The following is a 23,907-nucleotide window of genomic DNA, read 5'->3' on the forward strand; positions in this document are numbered from 1 at the left end:
TTAAACAGCACCTGCCTTCCAAACATAGCATTAAAACTATTTAGTAAATCTCCTCAGATGTCAACTCTAACAGCTAAATTCACTTGCTAATGGCTCGAAACATCAGTTGTAAATGCATTTCTTTAGACTGCCCAGTTATAAAGGGGTTATAAAGGGTCTGTTCAAAGTTAACTAGGTTTCTCTTCACTACTGTCACCTTGTTCACAGACACTGTAAAGCAATATTCTCAGCAAAACTGCTTTGGAATGATATTTATTGTGAAACGTGCTAAACAAAATTAATTGAATTAAAAAACAATAATAATAACATTACTCTAATAGAGGATAGGAAAAACAGATGTCAGTATGGCTTTAATACAATGACAAATTACATTCTTGATTTAAAAACTTTAAATGACCAAGTATTGTACCTTGTGATTGTCTTTTTGATGCTTTTATGCATTTAATTGTTCCAATACATTTATACAGAATAATCATGCTAAATTATTTTGTGCACCGAATTTGTTGAATAGAGAGACATTGTCTCCACTGCAAGTGGAACTATTTTCCATAATCTTGTAGACAAAGTGCCCTTATCCAGGCTCAGAGAAACGTCACAGGGTCCTGCATCGCACAGGTGACTGCTGGGTTTTTAACTGAAAGAGAGCCTTCTGTCTGCATGTTGTCCATTTGATAATCCTCTGATACAGCCTCACTAAGCTCAATATCAGCTCATACTCAAACTGGGCAGTGTGCCTGAGAAAATTGTCTCCTAAAGAAAAAGGCACTTGGCTGAGCTACGATATGGTTCACCTTCCATTAAGCCTTTGATACATGCTTCATTTTCTTTGCATTGTGCCTTTAATACAGCTTAAAACAAGCTTTAATAAATCAGCTTGTATTTAATGTGTTAATGAGCTCAGCTACTTTCTAATTGGTGCATTAGTAATGTTCATGAGATATTCACAATATTCACACTCCTGTGAAAGCTTAACAAGAGATAAAACATCTAATTTGTATAAGGTTCCCTTACATCTTCTCTGTCAATCAGTTTTAATGTTTTTAACGGCCCTTCAACAATCTAGGGCAAAGATAAATATGATAAATGAGTTCTGTATTTTTAGGCAGAGCTGTCAGACACTTGAGCTTGGTCAAGGCCAATGCTGTCATGTCAGGCTGCGCCGTTTCCTAAACTGAGGAGGGTTGTAAAGATGATGGCCAATTGGCAACATGATGATTCTGTTTCATTGAATATTACTGTAAATCAATCTCACAACATAACTTCTATTTCCAACACTTCAAACTACTGTTTTTTTTGTTGTTGTTGTTGTTTTTTTTACACATATTGCACATATTTGAACTGCAATATTGTTTCTGCATATGCTCACATCAAAAGAGCAGCTCATGTGTTCAGCAGGGTGTGTAAAAACTACCAAACAGTGAGCAATACCTATGAACGGAGTCATGTTTTGCACACAAACTGCCAGAAATAGTGTTTCACTTTCAGGTTGGTTCCACATTTAAAATTGCAATTTTGTTAAAATTGCTTACAAGTTTTTGTCATCTAAAGCAATATCATCAAGGACTCAGAAATGATTTAGTAAAACAAATGCCAGCTATAGAACATCAGAACAGCTTGTACCAAGAAATAGTGTCCAAGAATGTAACATACCCTTTCTCTTTAGGGATAATCAAAGTCACGGGGTAGCATGGATTATGGCAAGATAGGATTGAGGATCCTTTCAAAGTCATTACAGTTCTTTATCCTACTTCAGTCAGTCAAGATTCAGGATTATATCTCTTCTCTGCTTAAATAATTTAGTCCATGGAGAGAGTCTAATCCGATTATACTTTAATCTGATTACTCAAAATGATAATTAGCCACTGAAGTATGTATTATTTGATGAAAGAGTGCTAGAATAATGCTGAAATATAAAATATATTTCAGGTTATAACTCTATAGAAAAAAAGTTAAAGGCAGACTTTGTAAGATTTGTACCTTAATATAACAGCTTCAAAATAATTTTGATGGTAAACAAACTCGTAGTAAAGCCGCTGGCAAAACCAGCAATGCAAGTTAGAGAGGTGGCGCCCCGCCATATCTCGCGAGATTCACGACTTGCTTTACGGCACAATGTCACATATATCAATAACATATGAAGCAGCCTCTATGGAAGACACTAGCACGCATTTCAGACGTGAATCATGTCAGATTTGATGAAGAAAACGAAGAAAGTGCGGTTGGAAGAGTGCAGAGACGGCTCTGTGTGAGTGGTATTTACGACAGTAACGTTAAAACCAAGTACTCCACAGCGACTCTAGGGGTCGCTGTTTGAGAAAAACGGAAACTGCATAGTGTGCCTTTAAAATGTCGATAGAATATATATTATGCTCCTATCTTGACTTGAATATTAGCCTATAGTTGGGATATGGAGCACATATTGTATGCAAGTAAGTGTAGCACATATAAGTCTTGGAGACAAAAGGTCAGATCTTCTTTATTGTCCCTTCTACTGTATTCATGGCTAGTGATGGAAGTGGTAAGAAAACTCTCCATCGTTTGTGTTTATCTGCACCAACTACAATATTCCACAACTGCTTTCTTTAACACTATCATTGGCCTTCAGCACTAACCTGACACCTGGTTGGACTCACTTCTCTTGAACCTCATTCATTTACCAATAAAAGTAGTAAAAAAAGAAAACCGTGTGAACATATATTGTGTCTTAATTTTACAGTAGTAATGAAGGAAAGACAAAAAAGGGTGTTGAGTGTCAATAGAAAACAAAACCACCCCAAGGACATCTACAAGCAGGACTCAGGATCAAATTGCGCTCATTTTGACCCTTCTTTCTTTCTACATTCTGAACTTGAACTAGATGAAATCATTAGAAAACAATTTAATTGTGTGTCTCAAGGAGATCAAATTTACACTTTGTCTTTTTTCATTGTGCTTTATCAAATTCAATTAATTGTGCTTTTCTCTGTTTGAAAAAGGTGGCAACAAATTGAAGCCACAGCCGTTCCGTCTGAATTGGGCCTGGATATCCCTGGAAAGGGAATATTATATTGTGGATGAGGATGCAAAGTTTCTGGAAGTCACCCTCAAACGCCGGGGATACTTGGGAGAGACATCATTTGTCAGTAAGTATTTATCAAAGTGAAGGAGTTACCCAGTTAATTCAAAATATGTGCTAAATGAATAAATTTATAATATATGTTATGATTTAATTTGTTTGCAAACAAAATGTTCAGTACATAATGGTTTGTGACCAAGACTTCTTTTGTGGAGATAAAAATACAGTTCATTAAATACTGGAATCCTAATAAAAAACAAACAGAACCTCCTTCATTGTCATGCTTGCATATATTTAGAGATACACAATGTTTATTTGCAGCTGTTACAAGTTGGTCCCTCTGTGTTTGGTATTTTCACAGCCCTTTAACTGTGACTTACAATGTCTTAAATTGTACCATAGCCTTTTACGGTTCTTTAAAATGGTTATTAAGTAGTCAACAGACATCTTAAACTTCTCACAGCTATAGTCAATAACCGCATCACAAACAATTTACTCAATTTGAGTGACTTTTATATTTTAAGATCTCCAAAGAATGTTTTTTATTTCAAAGGCATTGCCACCAAGGACGGCACAGCAAAACAGGACAAAGACTTCCGTGGAAAATCTCAGAAACAGGTCCAGTTTAACCCTGGTCAAACATCCGCAACCTGGAGGGTGAAGATATTTACCGACCAAGAGTTTGAAACTTCAGAGATGTTTGAAATCCAGCTCTCAGAGCCAGTGATGGCTGTTCTTGAATACCCTGATACAGCCACTGTGGAGATTGTGGATCCTGGTGATGGTAATTATGCAATGCCTAATGATTTCCTACTTTGTCCATATAGTGTAAAACACATATACCTATATAATTGCTTCCACAGTGTGTGCACCACAATGGCATAGGGAGGAACAACTTCCTATTAACGCCAATGGTTTTGAAATTAAACGGACAACAAACAAAAATGTGGTCATGTTCAATTACTTTTGGCTACTTAGGCTTATATTAATATTTACTGTAAATAAATATATATCCTATAATTATATATGTCCAAATTTAAGCATTGAAATATCTCTTTTCAGAGTCCACAGTGTTCTTCCCTCAAGCAGAATATCGTATTGAAGAGGATATAGGAGAACTACTAGTCCCGGTCCGCAGATCAGGAGACGTCAGCCAGGAACTAATGGTTATTTGTTACACACAACAAGGTAAGATTAATGAAACCTAGTTTTCTAATCACATTATTAAAGGGATGGATCGGAGTAAAATCAACCTAGGGTCCTTTGCACCATGACTTTGAGCCAAACACCCCCCAGAAGCCTTTTTTCCCTTGGTCGAACATTATTAAAGTTAGAGCTCTGTAGAAGTTTGGTACCATTCTCGGCATTATTAGTGGGGTAATTTACAAGATACAACCTTGGATCCTTGGATAGCGCCTGCACTAAGCCATTCGGCTGATATCTCTAAATAAGCTCTAACTTTAAAGGAGAACTTGGTAACTTTTTTAACTTAATAAAACTGTCTAGAAATCATTTGGATGGTTAAACAACCTGTTCTGGTGATATTGGTGACTTTCCCAGCTCCCCCCAGCGTTCCCAGGCGGAAAACCAACCTTGCAACTTGGGGACTACCGTCCCGGCAAGATAGAAATTGGAAGTCTCGTGAGAAGCGAGAACTAGAACGAGAACGAGCGCCAAACACGAATTGCTTTACGGCAATTCTACATAAACACACACGCACGTATGATGTATCACCAGATTACCCACCTCGGTAGACATAGCTCCACGCGATACAGTTGGCTTGCTCCGATCAAAACAAACGCACATGAGAAGCGGTAGAGAGGGGGAGGAGGCCGCCGCAAGTGAGTTTTTACGACCTTGTTGTGAAATATACGCCCCCCCCACAGCTGTAGGGGGAGCTCGTGGGGAAAACATGCGACAACAAAAGGGAAAATCAGTGAAGAAGTGTCTAGAGTTCGCTAGAGTTGCCGAGTTCTGCTTTAATAATGTTCGATCAAGGGAAAAAAAGCTTATGGGGGGGGGGGGGGGGGGGTTTGGCTCGAGGTCATGGTGCAAAGGACCCTAGGTTGATTTTACTCTGAAACATCCCTTTAACTATTTCTGTAAAATGTTATGAAATATTGTAATCATACAGATATCTAATTACACGATTATTTGAATATTGCGTGACATTATTTTAGTTTATAATAAACCTATTACAACTGAGGACCTTACATGACCTTACTTCAGCTGTACATCTGTAGAACTTGAAAGTCTGTTTGTATAAAAAAAACAAGAAATCCTTCTATACAGGCAGTGCAACCGGAACCACCCCCAGCACCGTGCTTTCCTATTCAGACTATATCACAAGACCCGAGGACCACACCAGTGTTCTGCGCTTTGATAAAGATGAGCGGGAGAAGTCGTGTCGCATCATAATTATTGATGACTCCCTCTATGAGGAAGAGGAGAGCTTCAATGTGTCCCTCAGCATGCCCATGGGTGGCCAAGTGGGAGCCAAGTTCCCAAACGCCAAAGTGGTCATCTTGCCCGATAGTGATGATGGTGAGTTGGCAAGAACCAACATCTGAATAAATACTGTTCTCATATATAAATTCTTTCAGGATTCTTTGATGAATAGAAAGTTCAAAAGATCAGCATTTATTTGAAATATAATTTTTGGTCGCACTTTATTTCACAATACGTGCACTCATGTGTACTTACCTACGAAAGTACTGGGTAATATAAGGTAACTACATGGGTTAAGGTTAGGTTTAGGGATAAGTTCAGGGTTAGTAGTACCTAGTTATTACTCAGTTATTGTAATTACTATAATAAGTACAAAGTATGTACATGGGAAACAGGACTGTAAAATAAAGTGCTACCTATTTTATTTTTTTAAAGCTTTTTTTAACCATGTAGTCTTTACTGTCATTTTCTGATGTTCAAAAAGTTTTTTTTAATATAGTTTTGAGCCTATAAATATACATATAGTAGTCCAAATACAGTCAGACCAACTATATTCTGTGCATTTTCTCTAAACCACAAACCCTTTCATGACATTATTAAAAAAATTACATCCTCATCCTCATAAAGAAAACTATCTCCTCCATGTTCTGTGGTTATACTGACATGCCTCACCTGTTCTTTCTTTACAGATGTTCTTTTTATTATTCACACTAAAGGATAGGTAGCCACAGAACGATCCATCTTTACTTTGTGGTCATACCACTGTTGTCCTTGGCAGCATGGTAACACGATAACCCAAAACAAGTTGACAGAGCACAATTGAGGCCCCTATGACCTTTGTAATGGCCCATAAACCTCAGTGAGGGCACTGAAAGAGCTTTGTGAACATCCTGTCCAAGGATTTAGGATTTGTGTGCATTACTTAAAAGGAACATAGTCCAAACAAGAGCATAGTTTGCCATCTGTGAATTCATTACGTTCAAAGATTCATCCAGGAATCTGCCTTTCAAAGCACAGCCTTCTGTTTGAAATTATTCAACTTGAATATCTTAAATATTGTTTCATCTCTTAATTTTCAGTAAATATCATCCTCAGAGTGTTTTTCCTTACTCATAAAAACAGTCTAATAGTTGTAAACACTTTCACCGACTGCAATCCCACCCTTCACAATTTAGAATATTACCTCAAAAGATATTTGTGTGTAAATAATGTATGTACATGCCTAGACCTTATTTGTCTGAAGAAGCAAGTTAAGATTAATGTGCTTATTGTAGCTCAGCGTCTTGGTGGGTCTGGAAGGGCCCCGTGGTATATTTGTGTCTAGTTGTAGGGGGGGGGGGGGATGTTGGATAGACTTGTGTTCTGGATGCCAGCCAGAGTTGGAATCTTTTTGTTGTTTCTCTGACTTGTTGTCTATGGAGGTGTCACTACTCTTGTTTTTCTTTGTATGGCCCCTCAAACTTACGGCCTCTACCCCCACCCTGGAAGGGCCTATCCCCTCTGCATTCATTTACCATGATGCTGATATCGCTCTGGGAGTCTCTCTGACCTCCCAAACACACACACACAAATATAAACACTCACCAAGTGCATCTTGACTGGAGTAGACACAACAGTCTGGTTTCATCACTCAGACAGGACATTAGAAATGATGGTAGGTTTCCTGTGCAGTCACACCAATGGGTCAGAACAACTCTGTGTGAGATGAAACATGACTTAATTCTGAGGAAAAAAATGGCACCTCTCGGCTCTTTTCTTATGGTAGCTTTTGGGTTAAAAAGGATTAAATAAAGAATCCTTATGCAGTAAAATAAGTAAGAAATATTTCATATTTCATACCTTTTTTTTTCTAGGTCACTAATTAAATCAAAAGCAAAACAGTGACTCCGTGAACTTTGGTTTAGATGAGTTCAGATGCTTCGATTGAAGCACAAGATTTTCTTTAAAACATTATCAAATCATACTGGATGACATGGATTTATTTATTCATAATTTAATGCCATATCTGCATCAAAGGCTATATTAATGGAAAACTCAATGGTAATAAAATTTAAAATAATCATAATAACAATAATATTTAATTAATAATACCAATAATAACAAAAACAGTTATATAAAATCTTTCAATTTGATATTTAAAACAAAAACGTCCATAATTAACTTTCTGGATAAAAAACATTGCCTATTATCATTTAAAGCAGGACATTCAAATAAAATGAGTTTTACAATCATAAAGAGTAAAAAATAATACTAATAAAAAAAAAAAATAGGCAAATCTCCTTTTAATAAACATGGGTAAGTCTTGTGTGACTGCTTTGACATCTCGTTTATACAGTCTGGTGATTTCTATTTGAAAACAATTGTTAGGACTTATTTATAACTGGTTTCCTAGATGACATGGATTATCAGGTTTTGTGCCAACTTGTGGAGGTATATTAGCCTAAGTTCTGTTGTCATTAAAGCAACAACAACAACAACAAAAAAACATCAAATTCTTAAGTTCATTAAATTCTAATGTACACTTTTTTTTACATAGATGGTTCAGGTTAAATAAAATGATAATAAAAAAATAAAAATCCCTTTGGTACAGAGCCATCTTTCTATTTTGGGGAGACCGAGTACACGGTGGATGAGAGTGATGGTTATGTGGAGGTGAAAGTGTGGAGGACTGGAACTGACCTTTCAAAGACAGCCACCGTCACAGTCCGTTCCAGGAAGAGTGACCCTGTTTCAGCAGAAGGTAAAGAGTGTCAGAGTTGTTAAAAACAACAATTGCTGATATCTTAATTTTTGGTCAAATAAAATAAAATATTTCAGGTAATAATTAATCAGTAATTTTCATTTATTTGAAATGTTCATCTGCATACTATATCTCCCCCACCCTTTCCTCTCCCGTCCAGCGGGTCTAGATTATGTGGGAATCAGCCGTAACCTGGACTTTGCTCCAGGTGTGACCATGCAGACTTTCCGTGTGACTATTCTCGATGACCTGGGCCAGCCAGAGCTGGAGGGGCCAGAGACGTTTGAGCTGGTGCTGCGTATGCCCATGAATGCAGTCCTTGGAGAGCCTAGCAAAACTGTCATCACTATTAATGACACTGTCACAGACTGTGAGTAAAGGATTCAAACAAATCTATGAAAAATAAATAAATACCTATCAGTTTTTTTTTAAGTTTCAGAGGACATTAAACTGCAGATAACTGAAACACCCTGATGAGTGATGCTGGCTATTTTTAACTGCTGGGTATTTCTGCAGTACCCAAAGTCCAGTTTAGGGAGGAAGAGTACAAGGTGGATGAGGCTGATGGAGAGGTGAAGGCGATGGTGTACCGCAGTGGCGACATTAGTCATAGGTCCACAGTCCTCTGTTACACTCGCCAGGGATCTGCCCAAGTCATGATGGATTATGATGAACGACCCAATACTGACGCATCCATCATCGTGTTCCTACCAGGTCCTTCTCTTTTTTTTTTTTTTTTACATGTTCCTTGACCAGCCTTTCATTCATGTCTGCATGATTTGCTCATCTTTTGTATCTATTTGTTTACAGGGGAGATTGAGAAGCCATGTGTTGTGACTTTAGTGGATGACACGGTTCATGAAGAGGATGAGGAGTTCCGCTTGGTTTTGGGGACAGCTAAGAGCAAATCACCATATGGAGCTTCAGTAGGAGAACAAAAAGAAGCTCTGGTCACCATCACTGACCATAAGGATAGTGAGTATCTTTTTTTCCTCTTTATTTTTGACAAACATCAGCATTATGTTCTTGATGAGCTTATCTCACAGAAAACAAAACTACTTCTCCACTTCAGAGTCCATCATCAGGTTTGCTGAGATCAAATACAGTGTTAGAGAGCCACAACTTCCTGGAGAGATTGCTGTAGTGAAGATTCCTGTGCTGCGTCAGGGTGACACCTCCAAGGTCTCTGTGGTGAGAATTCACACCAAGGACGGCTCTGCAACATCAGGAGAGGACTACAATCCCCTTTCTCAAGGTCAGCAGAAGACTTGCGAAGGCTACAAAATATAAATCCCATGAGATGCCATACTAGCGCAAATCATTTTAACGTGATCAATAAAGTATGGAAAATCCTGAACAAAAGGAGCGGATATCTGATACAATTACAGTAACAGATAACCAGAACGATTATCTAATTCCTCTCTGTACATCTTTGTTTGTATGTCCCTACAGATGTGGAATTTAAGGAGGGTGAGACAGAGCATGTGGTGGAGATCCAGGTTCTGTATGATGGACAAAGAGAGATCCGTGAGGCTTTCACTGTTCACATGAAGCCTGACGAGTATATGGTGGCTGAGACACAGGTCAGAGACCATCATCTCTAAAAATACCCCCAAAGACGCCAATTCGCACACTTGCATAGACACACGCTAACGTGCCTCTCTTGCTAAAATAGCCAAGCAGCAGCTGCCTCTGTCAGCAAGAGCCAATCGCTGTCTCCAATCTCTTTCAGAGAAGTCTGTATTATGTAAATGGGCCTCAATGGTCACAGTGACCTAAACAGTGTTATACATTGAACATTAGGGTTGCATGATTAATCGCAATTAACATGAAGTCACGCTTAAACCGATTTGGATTATTGCGATTATGAAATCGCAAAGGCTGCGATTATTTTTAAAGCGCAGCTTGTCAGTGACGTACGGCTCTGTGATCCGTAGTAAATGCTGCTCCATCTGAAAGCACTGCGAGTTTGAGTCGCTTATAACATTTGAAAAAGCAACACACGTCAAACATCTTTCCAAACATGAGAAGCATTTATGAACCTCTTGTCCAACAAAAGACAACATTTAATAAATCAAGCAAAGCATTTGAATATTCTGTTTATATAGCTACAGTGATACTATGATGCCCATAGGGATTTCCTGGAATGACAGGAAATTGTCTTACTTCTGTGGCGGGGCATATTTGGCGTGTCTGTGTGAGAGCGCCCTCTGGCTTTCAGATGGAACAGCATTTACTACCGATCAGCCGCGCTGCACTGCAAATAATCGCAGCCTTTGCCAAATCGCGTGCGGTTTCATTTCGATTAATTGTGCAGCCCTATTGAACATGTACACAATCCACAGTCAAGGCCTTAAAGCCATTTTGGGGTGCTTTTTGCTATCTTATTGACAATGACAGCCTGAGAGACGGCAGGAAATGAAATTGAGAAGAGAGTTTGAACTTGGGTCACATGCACATAAACATCACACATCAAGCCATGTCTCTGACTGAACATTTAAAATGTGCATAGAGCTGTACTACTTAGACGAGTACTAGGCTATATTATATATAAGTACAATTCTTGTATCTTAATAAGTTCTCAAATATTTCCTTAAGAAAATTTTTTTTCTTCTTAAAAAAAAATCCAGTCTTAGGCGTTGTTTGATTTTATGGCAGTTCTAATTCTTTAAAAAAAGAAGAATTTTTTGAAGAAATGTTTTTAGGAATAACTTTATTCTTAAGTAGAAAATAAGAAGAAAATTGCAACATTTTGGCATAAAACACGTCAATTACATACTTGAAAAAAAAAAAAAAGGTCCACAGTGAGTGGATGGTCTTTTTACTGCTGCTTACATTATTGTATGTTTTACAAACTCTATTGTTCCTAAAATTTGTATTGATAGTCTAAATGGTTGTTTTCTTCCTCTCCTACTTTCTGTAGATGAGTAAGGCTATTGTGTACATCGAAGAGATGAATAGTGTGGCTGATGTCACCTTCCCAGCAGTGCCTCAGGTGGTGTCGTTGTTGCTGTATGATGATACGATTCGGGCTAAAGACAATCCCCACCCTCAAACTGGCTATCCTGTTGTGTGTGTCACGGTGAGTGATGCCAATGATGTTCTCAGTCAATCACTTTTTGAGATTTGTTTCATTTTATTCTTACCGTTTCCCTTTCATTTACCATATTAAGAGTATGGCAAATAAAGAAACAGTACAAATACACCTTGCAAAAAGGGAGATGGTCTTAATGAAGTAATTGAAACAGTAATTGAATGTTGTCTCCAAATATCATTAGGGGTGGAAACTATATCTGCAAGTTTAGTCTCTCATTCTTCCAAAAAAAACTTTTATAATTCTTATTGTTTTCTTGTGTCTGTGTTCCATCAGGCCTGCAACCCCAAATACTTTGACTTTGACAAGACTGGCTCCATTTGTTCAGTGGAGAACATCAATGACACACTAACTCAGTACCGCTGGATGGTTAGTGCCCCCAGTGGGCCGGATGGAGTCACCAGCCCCATGCGCGAAGTGGATACCAACACCTTCTTCACTAACACTAAGTCCATCACTTTGGACTCCATCTACTTCCAGGCTGGTTCCCGTGTACAGTGTGCCGCCCGAGCCTTCAACGCCAATGGAGATGCTGGGCTGGAGCTCAGTTCGCCCATTGTGGTCATCAGCCGAGAGGAGGGTGAGGCTATTGTAACTACCACAATTTGGACTGCTGCTCAATTCTTCAAGAATTACTAATACTAAATTCAACAAAGCACAAGGTTTTGTTTGTATGTTGGTTTGTTTTACTGTTTTCTGGGGTGTCTAGGAAAATGAATAGTTTTGAAAGTTAAATCAAGGTGTCTGCTATCCTTAGGCCTGTGTCAGCCTCGTATACCTGGAACAGTGGGTGCTGAACCGTTCTCAGCTAAAATCCGTTACACTGGCCCAGATGACCCTGACTACCCCAATCTGATCAAACTCACTGTTACTATGCCGCACATGGATGGTGAGTGACCACCTCCATCACAAACAATGCAATATTGAGTAAGCAAATATCAATCAAAATGTATACAAAATCCAGGATATTAAACTGCATTGTTTTTCCTCAGGCATGCTGCCTGTTATCTCCACACGTCCCCTTTCAAACTTTGAGCTAACCCTTAGTCCAGATGGCACACGAGTAGGAAACCACCGCTGCTCTAACCTCTTGGATTTCAACGAGATCCAAACAGCACATGGTTTTATCACCGACGCCACAAAGAACCCAGAAATTATTGGCGAGACTTCACCGTACCAGTACAGCGTGGCCATGCGTAGCACCAATTCCCTTCGATTCTACCGCAACCTTAACCTCGAGGCATGTCTGTGGGAGTTCAGTAGCTACTACGACATGTCAGAGCTGCTGAATGACTGTGGGGGATCGATTGGCACAGATGGACAGGTATTTCAGGAATCAGATTTCAGGAGAAATCATTCAAAGCTATGCTCATTTAAAGTTCATTCAAAAAGTTTGGGGTCGATAAGATTGTTTTAATGTCTTTGAAAGAAGACACTTATGCCACATTTAAAAATACAGTAATACTGTGAAATCATTGAAAATATATAAGAATAAAAAAAATAAAAAAAAATAATTGTTTTCCATTCATATTTATTTTAAAATGTAAATGGCAGAGCTGATTTTTCCGCAGTCATTTCTCCAGTCTTTAGTGTCACATGATCCGTCAGAAATCATTCTAATATGCTGATTTGGCGCTTAAGAAACATTTCTTAAAACAGTTTAAAACAGTTGTGCTAGGGGTGTAACGATACACAAAACTGACGGTTCGGTACGTCCCACGGTTTTGACGTCTCGGTTCGGTTCGGTTCGGTTCATTTAGGTGGAGTGGGGGGTTTAGAAAGCTAAAATTGTTTTTGTTTTTAAACAGATAATTTAATTAACAAATTGTGTCCTTGTCTTTAAATTAATTCAATTACAAGTAAACGTTTCGCAAGGATAAAACTAATTATCTGCTAATGCTGTAAACTATATAGGAGCCCTTACTTGCACATTACTATAACATTAAAGCTTAACAACAGAGCCAAGACTTTTAGCCTAAATTCAGTTGCTATTTATTTTTAGATATAATAATAATCAACACTCAAGTAACAAATTGTATGAAAACATGTAAACTGCACATAAGGCAGTTTTTACATTAACATATGTTTTTACTCTAATTTATTATTGAAATATAATAATTTACACAGTTGCTGTCATTTTCATGACAGATATTTTAAACATACATAAAATAATCAAGATGTCATTAACAGGTTAAGTAAAATATAATATATAGGCTAATATAGTGCATTTATTTAGTGCAAGAGTTCATTTCCTTAGCAAACCAACAAGCTGTGGACACTGAATGACTTGCCTGAGGTAAATAAAGCTATGTGAAAAAAGAAGCGTTTTATTGACATATTTCCGCTGTTGAAACACTGACTGAGCGATTACACGAGTTATGATGCCTTTCAGTAAGTATACTGTATCTTTCAACATACCTTCAGGTGTCCATTCATGTTTATTCTGTAACTGAGGAAGAGAATCGCGTTTACTCGCGCTCCGCGCTGCCGCTTGAAATGAGGAGCCTAGTAGCCTACGGTGATCTGTCACGCCACATCAAAGAGCGCCAAAACGACATTTAATGTTTGAATTTCGTCATCAAATAGACAGAATTTGAAAGATTACACCTTGCTTATTATCGAATGTAACAAAACACTGAGCTTATTGCGATTAAATGTGGTTAATGGTGGTTAGGCAACGCTGTATTCGTTGTGTACACATAAGACATGAGGTCCAATGAGCCGGGACAGCAGGGGGCGGGGCAGCAGGGGGCGGGGCGGGCGTGTTCGGTACGCCATGAGAGTATCGCGATTCGTATCGTGGGTGGTGTATCGCGGTTTTTCGGTTCGGTTCGAATATCGTTACACCCCTAAGTTGTGCTGTTTAATATTTCTGTAGAAATTGAATTTTTCTCAGGATTCTTTAATGACTAGAAAGAACAGGATTTATTTGAAATAGAAATATTTTGAAACATTATACTTGATTAAACTACTTGTCAAAATGTTTGGCTACATTTGGTGTTTTTTCTGTCCATGTGTCCGTAGGTGCTGAATCTGGTTCAGTCCTATGTAACCCTGCGGGTGCCTCTGTTTGTGTCTTATGTCTTTCACTCTCCCGTCGCGGTTGGTGGCTGGCAACATTTTGACCTACGTTCTGAGCTGCGGCTCACCTTTGTGTATGACACTGCCATCTTATGGCAAGATGGTATTGGAAGCCCACCAGAGGCTGAGCTACAAGGTAGTATAGATATGCCATAATGACATATTGGACGCCATGCATCAGAAATTTGTACACATGGTGAATTCAAATAGACATGAATACAAATTAATTTAATTAATGCTAATGACAGTTACCTGTCTGATGTTTTTATTTGTGTGATTATTTTTATAGGTGCCATGTATCCCACCAGCATGAGAATAAATGATGAAGGACGTCTTGTTGTCAACTTCAAGACTGAGGCTCGGTTTAGGGGACAGTTTGTCATGTCTCACCCAGGTAATGTGCAGATGGATACAGACCCACACATTGCCCACAGGCAATCCTTTAACTCTCTTCCACTGTGTTGTCAAACTCTGCCCCAAAGAGATAAATCTACAAGCTACAGTCGGCCTAGACTGCGACAGTAAACAAACAGTAAAACGACAGTAAACTTCCTCTGTCAATACCCTCCTGAGTCCTGACAAACCTTTACTGCCCTCTACTGGTGACATTAATCCCTCAAAACTTTTTTCTCCATTTCTAGTTCCCATTAACGGTAATAAAAAATAAATTGGTGTTGGATTGTTTACCAAAATTCAGTTAGATATGTTTGTACATTTTATAGCCTGTCTGTAGCATATTTTGGCATTCCCTTTTACTAACTCAGTATATGGACTGGACTCCATGATATGAACACACATCATAGGTTGTTATAAATTATCTTTAGCCCTATTCGCACGGGATAAGTATTACCTGGTGACCTCTAGTAATTTGTAATAATTGCGGAGGTTGTTTGTGATCTTAATCCCGTGCGAATCGGCCATGTCTGTAATTTGTAAAGTAAAAAAAATTCCCCGCAAATGACCTTACATATTTCGCCGAACACCGAGGTCCTGTCTCCTGTGATAATATTAGTCCCGTGCGAATCGGCATCTCTGTGATTTGGCGGGTCGTTTATAATTTTTTTCAAGGTTTTTGTTTCAAGTGCGCTTTTTTATCCATCTATCTAGAAGAATGGAGGCTGCGTTGAAGTGTTTTGATAGTATTTTGGGTGCTGGGTCATATCGCTATACACCATGATACATACTAGCAATACAATTTGCAGAAAGAGAAAGCTGAAAACCATCAGAAGAGCAAACACAAAAAGAATGATTAGATGGAGATGGATGACATGTATAGCAGCATGTGGTAACCCAGCTGGCATTCGACTGACCTTAAACGTTTAAATGTGGTTGAAATAATGTCAGTTTATGAAAAAACATTAATTCAACGTCAAAACAACGTTGAACACCAAATGGTTGAAATGGTGTTGTTAACTCACTATGGATTCAACATAGAAATATAAATAAAATTTGAGTTGTACGTCAAATCAACATTATTTTTACAACCATGACAAAATCCAACGGTTATCCAACACTGACACCTGACGTTGATTCAACGCTGACTCTACGTTAAAATGCCAGCTGGGAAGGAACATTCTTCTGTTTATGACATATCATACAGCTAGACCTATAATAACGACAATACCTATAATAAGCAATAAGCAATAGCCTATTGACAGCATCATATCCGGGAGATAAGTCAGTCAGTCGAGTAAAATCCTGGTAAAATCACAGGCTTCACCTATCCCGTGCGAATGCGCCACACGAAATTCAGATGTGGCTGGGTAATTTCTAAATCACACGAGGTCCCCAGATAATACTAATCCAGTGCGAATATGGCTGTAGTCTCAGTTATTTATCTGAGCTCTTATCACTCTGCTTGTAAATGTAACATTAACTGTTACTTTAAAGTTTAAACGTAATCATTAGGTTAGGATCGGGTTTGTTTTGGAGTTAGTCAAATGTACTTAGACATTTTTGTGGACACGAACCACTTCAAAATTACCTCATTGCGATGCATTTCTCACGGATGTCCTAGTGTCCTCTATTCTTCCAAACTAAAGATGGTGAATTCTTCGTCAGTCAGCACAAATGTATATCTGTTTACGTTTATCTTATCTTCTCCGCTTCATATTAGTCACGGGGTAGTAGCTTTATTCGGGCGTGGCCTCTGTGATTGGTCGATGAGTTACACACTGGCAAGATATATGATTTCTGTAGATAAAAAAAAATGGATTTGTGTAGATAGAAAATTACGAAATAATAATAACAATAATAATAGATCTAACATTTTTATAGAGTAAATTATTAAAGCCGCAGTCCTTAACTTTTGGCGCTCTAGCGGTTAATAAACATAACTGCATGCGTCTTGCGGAATAACATTGTAGCCGGAGCTACTTCTCTATGTTTACGTCTATGACAAGTCACGCAGGTATTGGGCTACTCCGCAGCAGTACGACCCGAACCAGTCTAAAATAGTCTGAATATTAACCCTTATTATTGGTGGACCGTATGATTCAGGATAAGACAAAAGTCTTATGGTTTGGAAAATGGATTCATTATGTACTCGCTCATTTTATAAATGTTGTCCCTGAGTTCAATATGCGTAACCCCCTTTTTCCTGAGAATGTGATTGGCCAAGACTTTCCGTCCCTGGAACGAGCTTCTCATCTATTACAATCCTCTATAATAAACAGTAGATGGCATCATAAAGCCTGTTTTTTTCACAGATGATTGCTTTTAGAGTATATTATTTGGGGTTTAAACCATTTTGCCCAAATAGAAGAAAAAACATATCAGGTACAGTATCTTTAAATGTGTGAATATTATTTTATATAAATGTTACTAAAATCAAACTGGTTTTGATTTTTGATTTTTTTCTGAAGTTATGTTTATTTGGAATTTGACATGTCTGGGATGTGTATTGGCTTTCAGGAACCACTCTGTCCTCTATGGTAATGTCAGCGGACCACCCTGGACTCACATTCACTCTCTCCCTGGTCAGAACTGAGCCCACTTACAACCAGCCCATGCAACAATGGAGCTTTGTTTCTGACTTTGCTGTAAGTTTAGTCCCATTTTTATTTCTTTTATTTTTTTACCTTTTATTTCATTTACATATTGTCAGTCATACAATTCATGGATGTTGGTTATACATTTTATGAATATTAAAGAGGTAAACTGACTGTATGTGCATATAGGTGAGAGACTATTCCGGCACCTATACTGTGAAGATGATTCCATGTAGCGCTTCACCTAATGGAGAGTTCAGCATACCCCCTGTGTGCCACCCGAGGGAGCCCCTCACCTTCGACATGGACATCCGCTTCCAGCAGGTTGGTTTCAGCTTCTTCATTTACTACCTTTACATTAGGAGAGTAATGCATTTGACATGTTTCTTATTAATTCAACTACAGACCTACTATAAGGTAACAGAATGTTCGTCTAATCCTGTCAATCACAACGAATGAATATACATATACATGATGCATAAACACCTGCTGGTGTTGTGCTGTTTCTCAGGTGAGTGACCCTGTAGCAGCAGAGTATAGTCTGAACACACAGATGTTCCTGCTGTCGAAGAAGGAGCTGTGGCTGTCTGATGGCTCCATGGGCTTTGGAGAGGACACAGACACTGCCTTCATGGAAGGTAATAGACATCCAAGAACATTAATAATATAATTATTTTAATTTAGTTTCAATTCATTATTCATTCAGTCCCTGTATTGAGTGTAAAACTAATTGAATCAAATTGGTTCTCCTCTAGGTTCTAAGATCTTTGGGCGTGTGATGGTGGACCCAGTGCAGAACCTGGGTGATTCTTTCTCCTGCAGCATAGAGAAAGTGTTCCTTTGTACTGGTGCGGATGGCTATGTGCCAAAGTACAACCCTACAAATAAAGAGTATGGATGCCTGGCTGATGCCCCATCCCTGCTTTACAGACTCAAGATCCTGGTATATGATTTTTTTTTACCTTTCACACAAACATTCATTGTGAATGTGAATCCTACCTCTATGTGGATCTTCCTCTTTTAATAGTCAATGAAAATGCTTATACCATTTTATAAATTTAATGTCTTCAAAAATTGTATGTGGTTTCCCAAAAAATGTTTTCTTAAAATCCTCCTGGTTTTACCCTTTTTTAACATAATACTTTGGGTAGTTGGACATTTACAATCTGAACTAAACTTGCCTTGTCAAGGCCAAATTAATTATATTATATTATATTATATTATATTATATTATATTATATTATATTATATTATATTATATTATATTATAAACTTATTGAGCTTGGCATGGTCGTGAAGGACTGCAGTTCCTCTATGATATAATTTCCTCTTTTGGGGGGTGTTTTTCTGCATATTTTTGTATGTAGGTTGCACCATAGGATTTTGATATGTCAGACAAAAGTTTTTCAAATATTAATAAGCCTTGAAGCAGTTTTGATGTTTTTTTCAAAGGAATAATAATAAAAGATAATTTAATTTATTTTATTTTATTATTATTATTATTATTATTATATGATAGATGTGTCACCTTGAAAATTTGACATTAAAAACATGCTCGTCATAGATTGGGTGTTTTCAAGTAATTGTATGTAACTGCATGTTAAATACATTTTGTTTATCACCAATTAACATGTTGGTCTTTGAACTTAAGGACAAAGCCCAGCCAGAAACTCAGGCCACCACTTTTGGAAATGTCCAGTTTGATGCCAGCTTGGCTTTGGATAACCCTGAAGCCCTGCCTTTGGTCAGACAAACTGGATCAGATGGTTTCACCCTGTCATCATCTCCCCTCTTCCAGGTCAGAGACTCACTGTGTTTTATAACAATAGTGAGAAACCCAAAGATGCCCAATTTTCATTTAGAATATTAAGAAAGAATGTTTAATTTCTCAGGTCGCTGCTGGCCGGGAATGGTTCATCCACACCATCTACACCCTCCGTTCTAGAGAGAATGCCAACCGAGGCATTGGTAAAAGAAGCCTTGAGTACCACCACGCTATATCCTCCGCCGTAGCTGACCCTGGCACCCAATCCCGTAATCGTCGTGCAGTTCCCGACCCAGAAGCTTTTGACATCGGTGCTGAGAATAACCGAGGCACCAACATTCAGCATATCACCATCGACCGCTCAAACCGACTCCGGGTGAGCCAGCCATGGGGTCGTGAGACTGGCCTAGAGCACCCCCTGGTGGAGGGGAGCCTGGGTAAAGGGCCTGGTTCAGATTTTTCTCTTCCCGCTGGCATGTCCACATTGCTCGGGGTGGCTGGCCTCATCCTGTTGGTATGCCTGGTTGTAGTTCTGGTGGTTCTCTTGATGCGACGCAAGCGGAAAGAGAAAAAGTACCCACCTTATTCCTCTTCGTCTTGCACAGCATACAACAAGAAGCCCACAAGACACAATGTGGACAGCTCTGAGGTTTAAACCATCCCTGTTCCTGGCATGTAATTTAAGACATGCCAAAACTTACTCTCACCATGGTGCTTTCTTGTCAAGAAGCAGCTGAAGTTATGGAGACGGAAATATTTTGAGATCTAAAGCCAAATGACACCATCCAATATATGGCTTTTTTTTTTTTTTTTGTGAAAGGTTTCACAGTTTCAATGAAGTCATCTTAACTCCAAGACTCCTTATACAACCTGGTCAAACAAAAGGAGGTTGCTTGTTGCCTTTCTCTTAAGATTAAGTTTGAGCTTCGTAGTACTAATTTTATTTTAGCGTGCTCCAATCAGTAGGCTAGATCTGTGAACCAGAATTGGCCACAGAAAACCCGCTCAGACAAACAGAGTGAATCTGTGCTTCAGCTTTTGTCAAACTCAAATTATCAGCAAATTTAACAAATACTGCTCCATTATATTAAATCAACCCATTTGATTTTTTCCCCCAAAAAACTAAAACAAAAAACTCCACAACTACTTGTATAAATAAATAGAAAAATATAGACATATGTAATGGTAAATTTACCCCCAGCATGAATGGCATATGTTGAGGATCAATAGCCAAAAACTGCAATCTCAGCAGTTACCCAGGCAATTTAAATGTTCAGGATCATAGTGTCTTTTATTTTCATTTTATTTAATCAGTCCATTTTAATTTCATTCGATATGTAACAGTTCTTCCTCTGAATGTGTGTGTGTGAGAGATTTTAGCAAATTGAAAGATGCAAGAACTGGCGTCTTTGAACATTTATGTAATAAATGTATCTATTTTTATATGTTCCATGACATGAACTGCTGTGTACAAGAGCACAGGCCAGCGTTCCCACATGATCGATGTGTTGCTATGCAAAGGGAGCGTGAAGTTCAAGTTCATAACTATTCAGAATGTACTTATTTTTATACATTTTCAGGATGTTAAAATGTGGTTCAGAATCACACATTACTTCAATGTGTACATAGTTGCCTATTCTTTATCTGAAAAAGGAGAGACTGGTGTTACATGTTACAAAAGGTAGAACATGATAAAATACACCCTGATAAAACTTGAAAACTTGTGAACCACACGTACATAATGTTTTTTTTTTCTTTTTCTTCATGTTAAAAAAAAATCATTACAGATTTACAAAATAGAAGCAAAGAATTCTGAATATTCAAATTATAATTTTAAACTGATACTAGCATTTTAGTTTATCCATTTTATTTTGTGGCTTCCCAGTTGGTGATAATTCTTTCAATTTATGGTTTAATGTTAGTTATTTTTCAATGTATTAAAATTTAATTGTCAGACACAAACCAGCCAACATTTTGTCATTTAAATCTCACCTTATAATGGAAATCACTAACACCAAATAACACACACAAAAAAAAAGTTTGAAACCCAACAGATTTAAATGATGTCAGCTAATACACAATTAGCATTGTGTTTTTAAAAAACAGAATATGTTTTTGAGAATTGTTTAATTTCTTTTTGTTTCTTTATTGCTGATGAAAGGAATTCTGTTAAGATACTTGTTTCATTATAAAGTGCCTGTTAAGTGTTTAAAATATAAATGCCTACTTCTATAACCTGTGAAAAGTTGAATTTCTGTCATTTAACATGTAACATGTTCCTGTGTCTAATTCCAAGTGCAAACCAAGTGCATTGATAAAAGACTTGTGGTTGCAGTTGAGGCTCACTTACAGGGACCGATATCCATCAGGACACCGTTCATTTAGAGTGTAATATTAACCCATAAAGTTCAATGCCATTGAAATTACAGTTCTGAAAACAAATCATCACAGATTCCATTAGTTGCAATGTCAGCAGTAATCTCCTGAAGTATCATTTTTATTGAGTTTATTTTAAAATGTACATTTCTTTCAGATTCATTAAAAAAAAGATATAAAGCATCAGGGTCTGGGGGCTCAAAGAAAAGAAAAAAATGATTTGAGTAGAAGGGAAACAATATAGGCACAGCTTTGAATCAAAAGACATGCTTGGAAAGCCTATTGATATATACAGCAGAAGCCACCAACGGTGTTGCAACACTTCAAGTGTCTTCTTGGCTTAAGAATGGTAGTTAGTAAAGCTATTTTATTTTACACACACAGTAAAGTTCTATGCTGATGTATTCTGTATAGATGTATTCTGACTTGAGCTAAAAATCACTGAACGGATCATATTTACAACATTCAAAAAAAGTTGCAATGGTAAGGCAGTTAGTTTCCAAGAGTTGTGGAACTCCATCTGAAATAAATTATCGAAGTGGCAATAAAATGCATTGATAGAGCAGTCACACAGAGAATGCAGAAACAAAATAAAATTCCTGAAACTACTTGACCGGCTTTTCCTCCCCTCTATGAAGGCATCTCATACAGCACAAAGCCTTTGTAATAATATCTTGCGTCGTAAGCAATTTCAAAAAGGTTTCTATGAGAACATACGAACTGCAACACTAAAGACGTCATCTATGGCTGCAAAATAAAATAAAATAAACAAACTCTGTTAAACCTTTCAGTGAGTACCTGACCTCGGCGCTTTCTGTAAATTGATACCTTGCTTGAAAACAAAGGAGAGAAAATAAAACCAAAAACATAAAACACACAAAAACTTAGAGAATTCTCTTCTCTGTTAAAAACTATCACAGTTCCTGATTCCACCAATAACATTTCATAGTTTCTGATACCATCTCAGACCGTGTAGACTTCTATCCTGCAGAATCCACACCTTAGCCTTAACATACTAGATATTAGATACAAATAAAGGACACTTTTATTCATGTACATAACACTATACAGTCTGCCTGCTGTCTTACATGCAAACGAAAATAATTTTCAAACAAACTAACTCTTTCACCTAAGTAGATTCACGGTTCAAGCAACTCAAAACCTTTTGATTGCACTACCGAATTACACTTGAGGCCCAAAAGAATAAAACAATTGGAAAACAAGTAAAACCTCGATGTCTAAAGGTTTCAGATTATCGTGGAACTATATACACCCAAAAAAATTTAAACAAAATTTGGCCTCCTAAAACACATCCTTAAAAACCCACCTTGGCAGATTTGTGAACATGGAACATTGTGAAAACAGAACAAAAACAACTGACAAATTCAACAGACCTGATGCACCCCGAGCCCATGGAATAATGTGCTTTAACACCTCGATGGGGGAAAAACGATATCCATGAATCAGAAGCTGTCTGAGTGGATGGGTGAGGGAGGGGCAGTGTGTATCTTTATAGTACGAATAATGCTGCTCTGTTAGCGCAATATTTACTGGGCTTTCAGCCAATAAGGCATTGTGAGTCCTTCAGCCCCTGTTCTGTCCATCTTACTTCGAGTCTGTCAGCTTATACATGAGGATCCCTCGGATCAGCTCTCCCCTGCGTGGGTGCTGTCGTCTAGCAGGAAGCAGTGTAAACTAGCTGATCTGGGAGCTGTGACCTAGTCGCTGTCACACACCTGTATCTAAAATCAAACATCCTCCATTCCTCGGCCTCCCACGAGTCCTGACCAAGCAGAAAAGAGGAAAGAGGTGGGTGTCATTTGGGCCCTTTGCTGGGGGTGTCTGTCTCCGTCGACTGCCGTCCGTCACTCCAGGCCTCTCGTGTGCTCTTCAGTGCTTGCGTTCTCTGCTGATCCACCACCACATAGTCCACCCGCTCATCTGATGCTGAAATACCAGTCCCGTTACTCTTCTTCTGGAAGGTGAAGATATGACAGACAGTCAAAACCGGTCTTGCCAAAAATACCAGTGCTTGGATTGCGAGTTGATACTAAAATAAAAAAATATGCTACGATTCTTTTCTCCAATATCAGTAATGTATAGAACTGACTTTTTCATAAAATATATATATATATATATATATATATATATATATATATATATATATACACACTTTATTAATGAATAATTCATTGGAAATGTAAAGAATTTTGTACAATATATCGATACAATATCAGTAATCGGATGATATTGGATTGGATATTTAACTTAACATAACTAAATAATACTTGACATTACATGACATTGTTGTAGTTTAATTAGTAAATATTAATATATAACTTTTTAAATAAAAGGAGT

At 37.9% G+C, this 23,907-nt stretch overlaps 2 protein-coding genes across 10 annotated transcripts in view; one reads left to right on the forward strand and one right to left on the reverse strand.

The window, feature by feature from the left end:
* frem3 (Fras1 related extracellular matrix 3) overlaps window positions 1-22,318 on the forward strand; it is a 35,141-nt gene extending 12,823 nt beyond the window's left edge. Inside the window, exons 3-24 of the mRNA XM_082163185.1 lie at window positions 2,976-3,122; window positions 3,609-3,839; window positions 4,118-4,243; window positions 5,348-5,599; window positions 8,094-8,243; window positions 8,404-8,613; window positions 8,760-8,957; window positions 9,054-9,218; window positions 9,316-9,498; window positions 9,696-9,826; window positions 11,167-11,325; window positions 11,614-11,917; window positions 12,095-12,226; window positions 12,330-12,661; window positions 14,362-14,554; window positions 14,708-14,812; window positions 17,332-17,459; window positions 17,598-17,732; window positions 17,920-18,046; window positions 18,164-18,351; window positions 19,060-19,206; window positions 19,301-22,318. Of these exons, the coding sequence (XP_082019311.1) occupies window positions 2,976-3,122; window positions 3,609-3,839; window positions 4,118-4,243; window positions 5,348-5,599; window positions 8,094-8,243; window positions 8,404-8,613; window positions 8,760-8,957; window positions 9,054-9,218; window positions 9,316-9,498; window positions 9,696-9,826; window positions 11,167-11,325; window positions 11,614-11,917; window positions 12,095-12,226; window positions 12,330-12,661; window positions 14,362-14,554; window positions 14,708-14,812; window positions 17,332-17,459; window positions 17,598-17,732; window positions 17,920-18,046; window positions 18,164-18,351; window positions 19,060-19,206; window positions 19,301-19,828 (4,271 nt within the window). The 3' untranslated portion in view covers window positions 19,829-22,318. The remainder of the gene's footprint in view (window positions 1-2,975; window positions 3,123-3,608; window positions 3,840-4,117; window positions 4,244-5,347; window positions 5,600-8,093; window positions 8,244-8,403; window positions 8,614-8,759; window positions 8,958-9,053; window positions 9,219-9,315; window positions 9,499-9,695; window positions 9,827-11,166; window positions 11,326-11,613; window positions 11,918-12,094; window positions 12,227-12,329; window positions 12,662-14,361; window positions 14,555-14,707; window positions 14,813-17,331; window positions 17,460-17,597; window positions 17,733-17,919; window positions 18,047-18,163; window positions 18,352-19,059; window positions 19,207-19,300) is intronic.
* Window positions 21,635-23,907, reverse strand: part of gab1 (GRB2-associated binding protein 1) — a 77,289-nt gene continuing 75,016 nt past the window's right edge. For 8 of the 9 annotated variants that reach the window (XM_082163232.1, XM_082163227.1, XM_082163231.1 and 5 more), the window contains one exon: window positions 21,635-23,524. In XM_082163232.1, the coding sequence (XP_082019358.1) occupies window positions 23,366-23,524 (159 nt within the window). In that variant the 3' untranslated portion in view covers window positions 21,635-23,365. The remainder of the gene's footprint in view (window positions 23,525-23,907) is intronic. The other variant, XM_082163229.1, reaches the window with a different exon arrangement.

The sequence above is a fragment of the Leuciscus leuciscus genome (genome assembly GCF_965113295.1).
Source record: "Leuciscus leuciscus genome assembly, chromosome: 3".
Taxonomy (NCBI): Eukaryota; Metazoa; Chordata; class Actinopteri; order Cypriniformes; family Leuciscidae; genus Leuciscus; species Leuciscus leuciscus.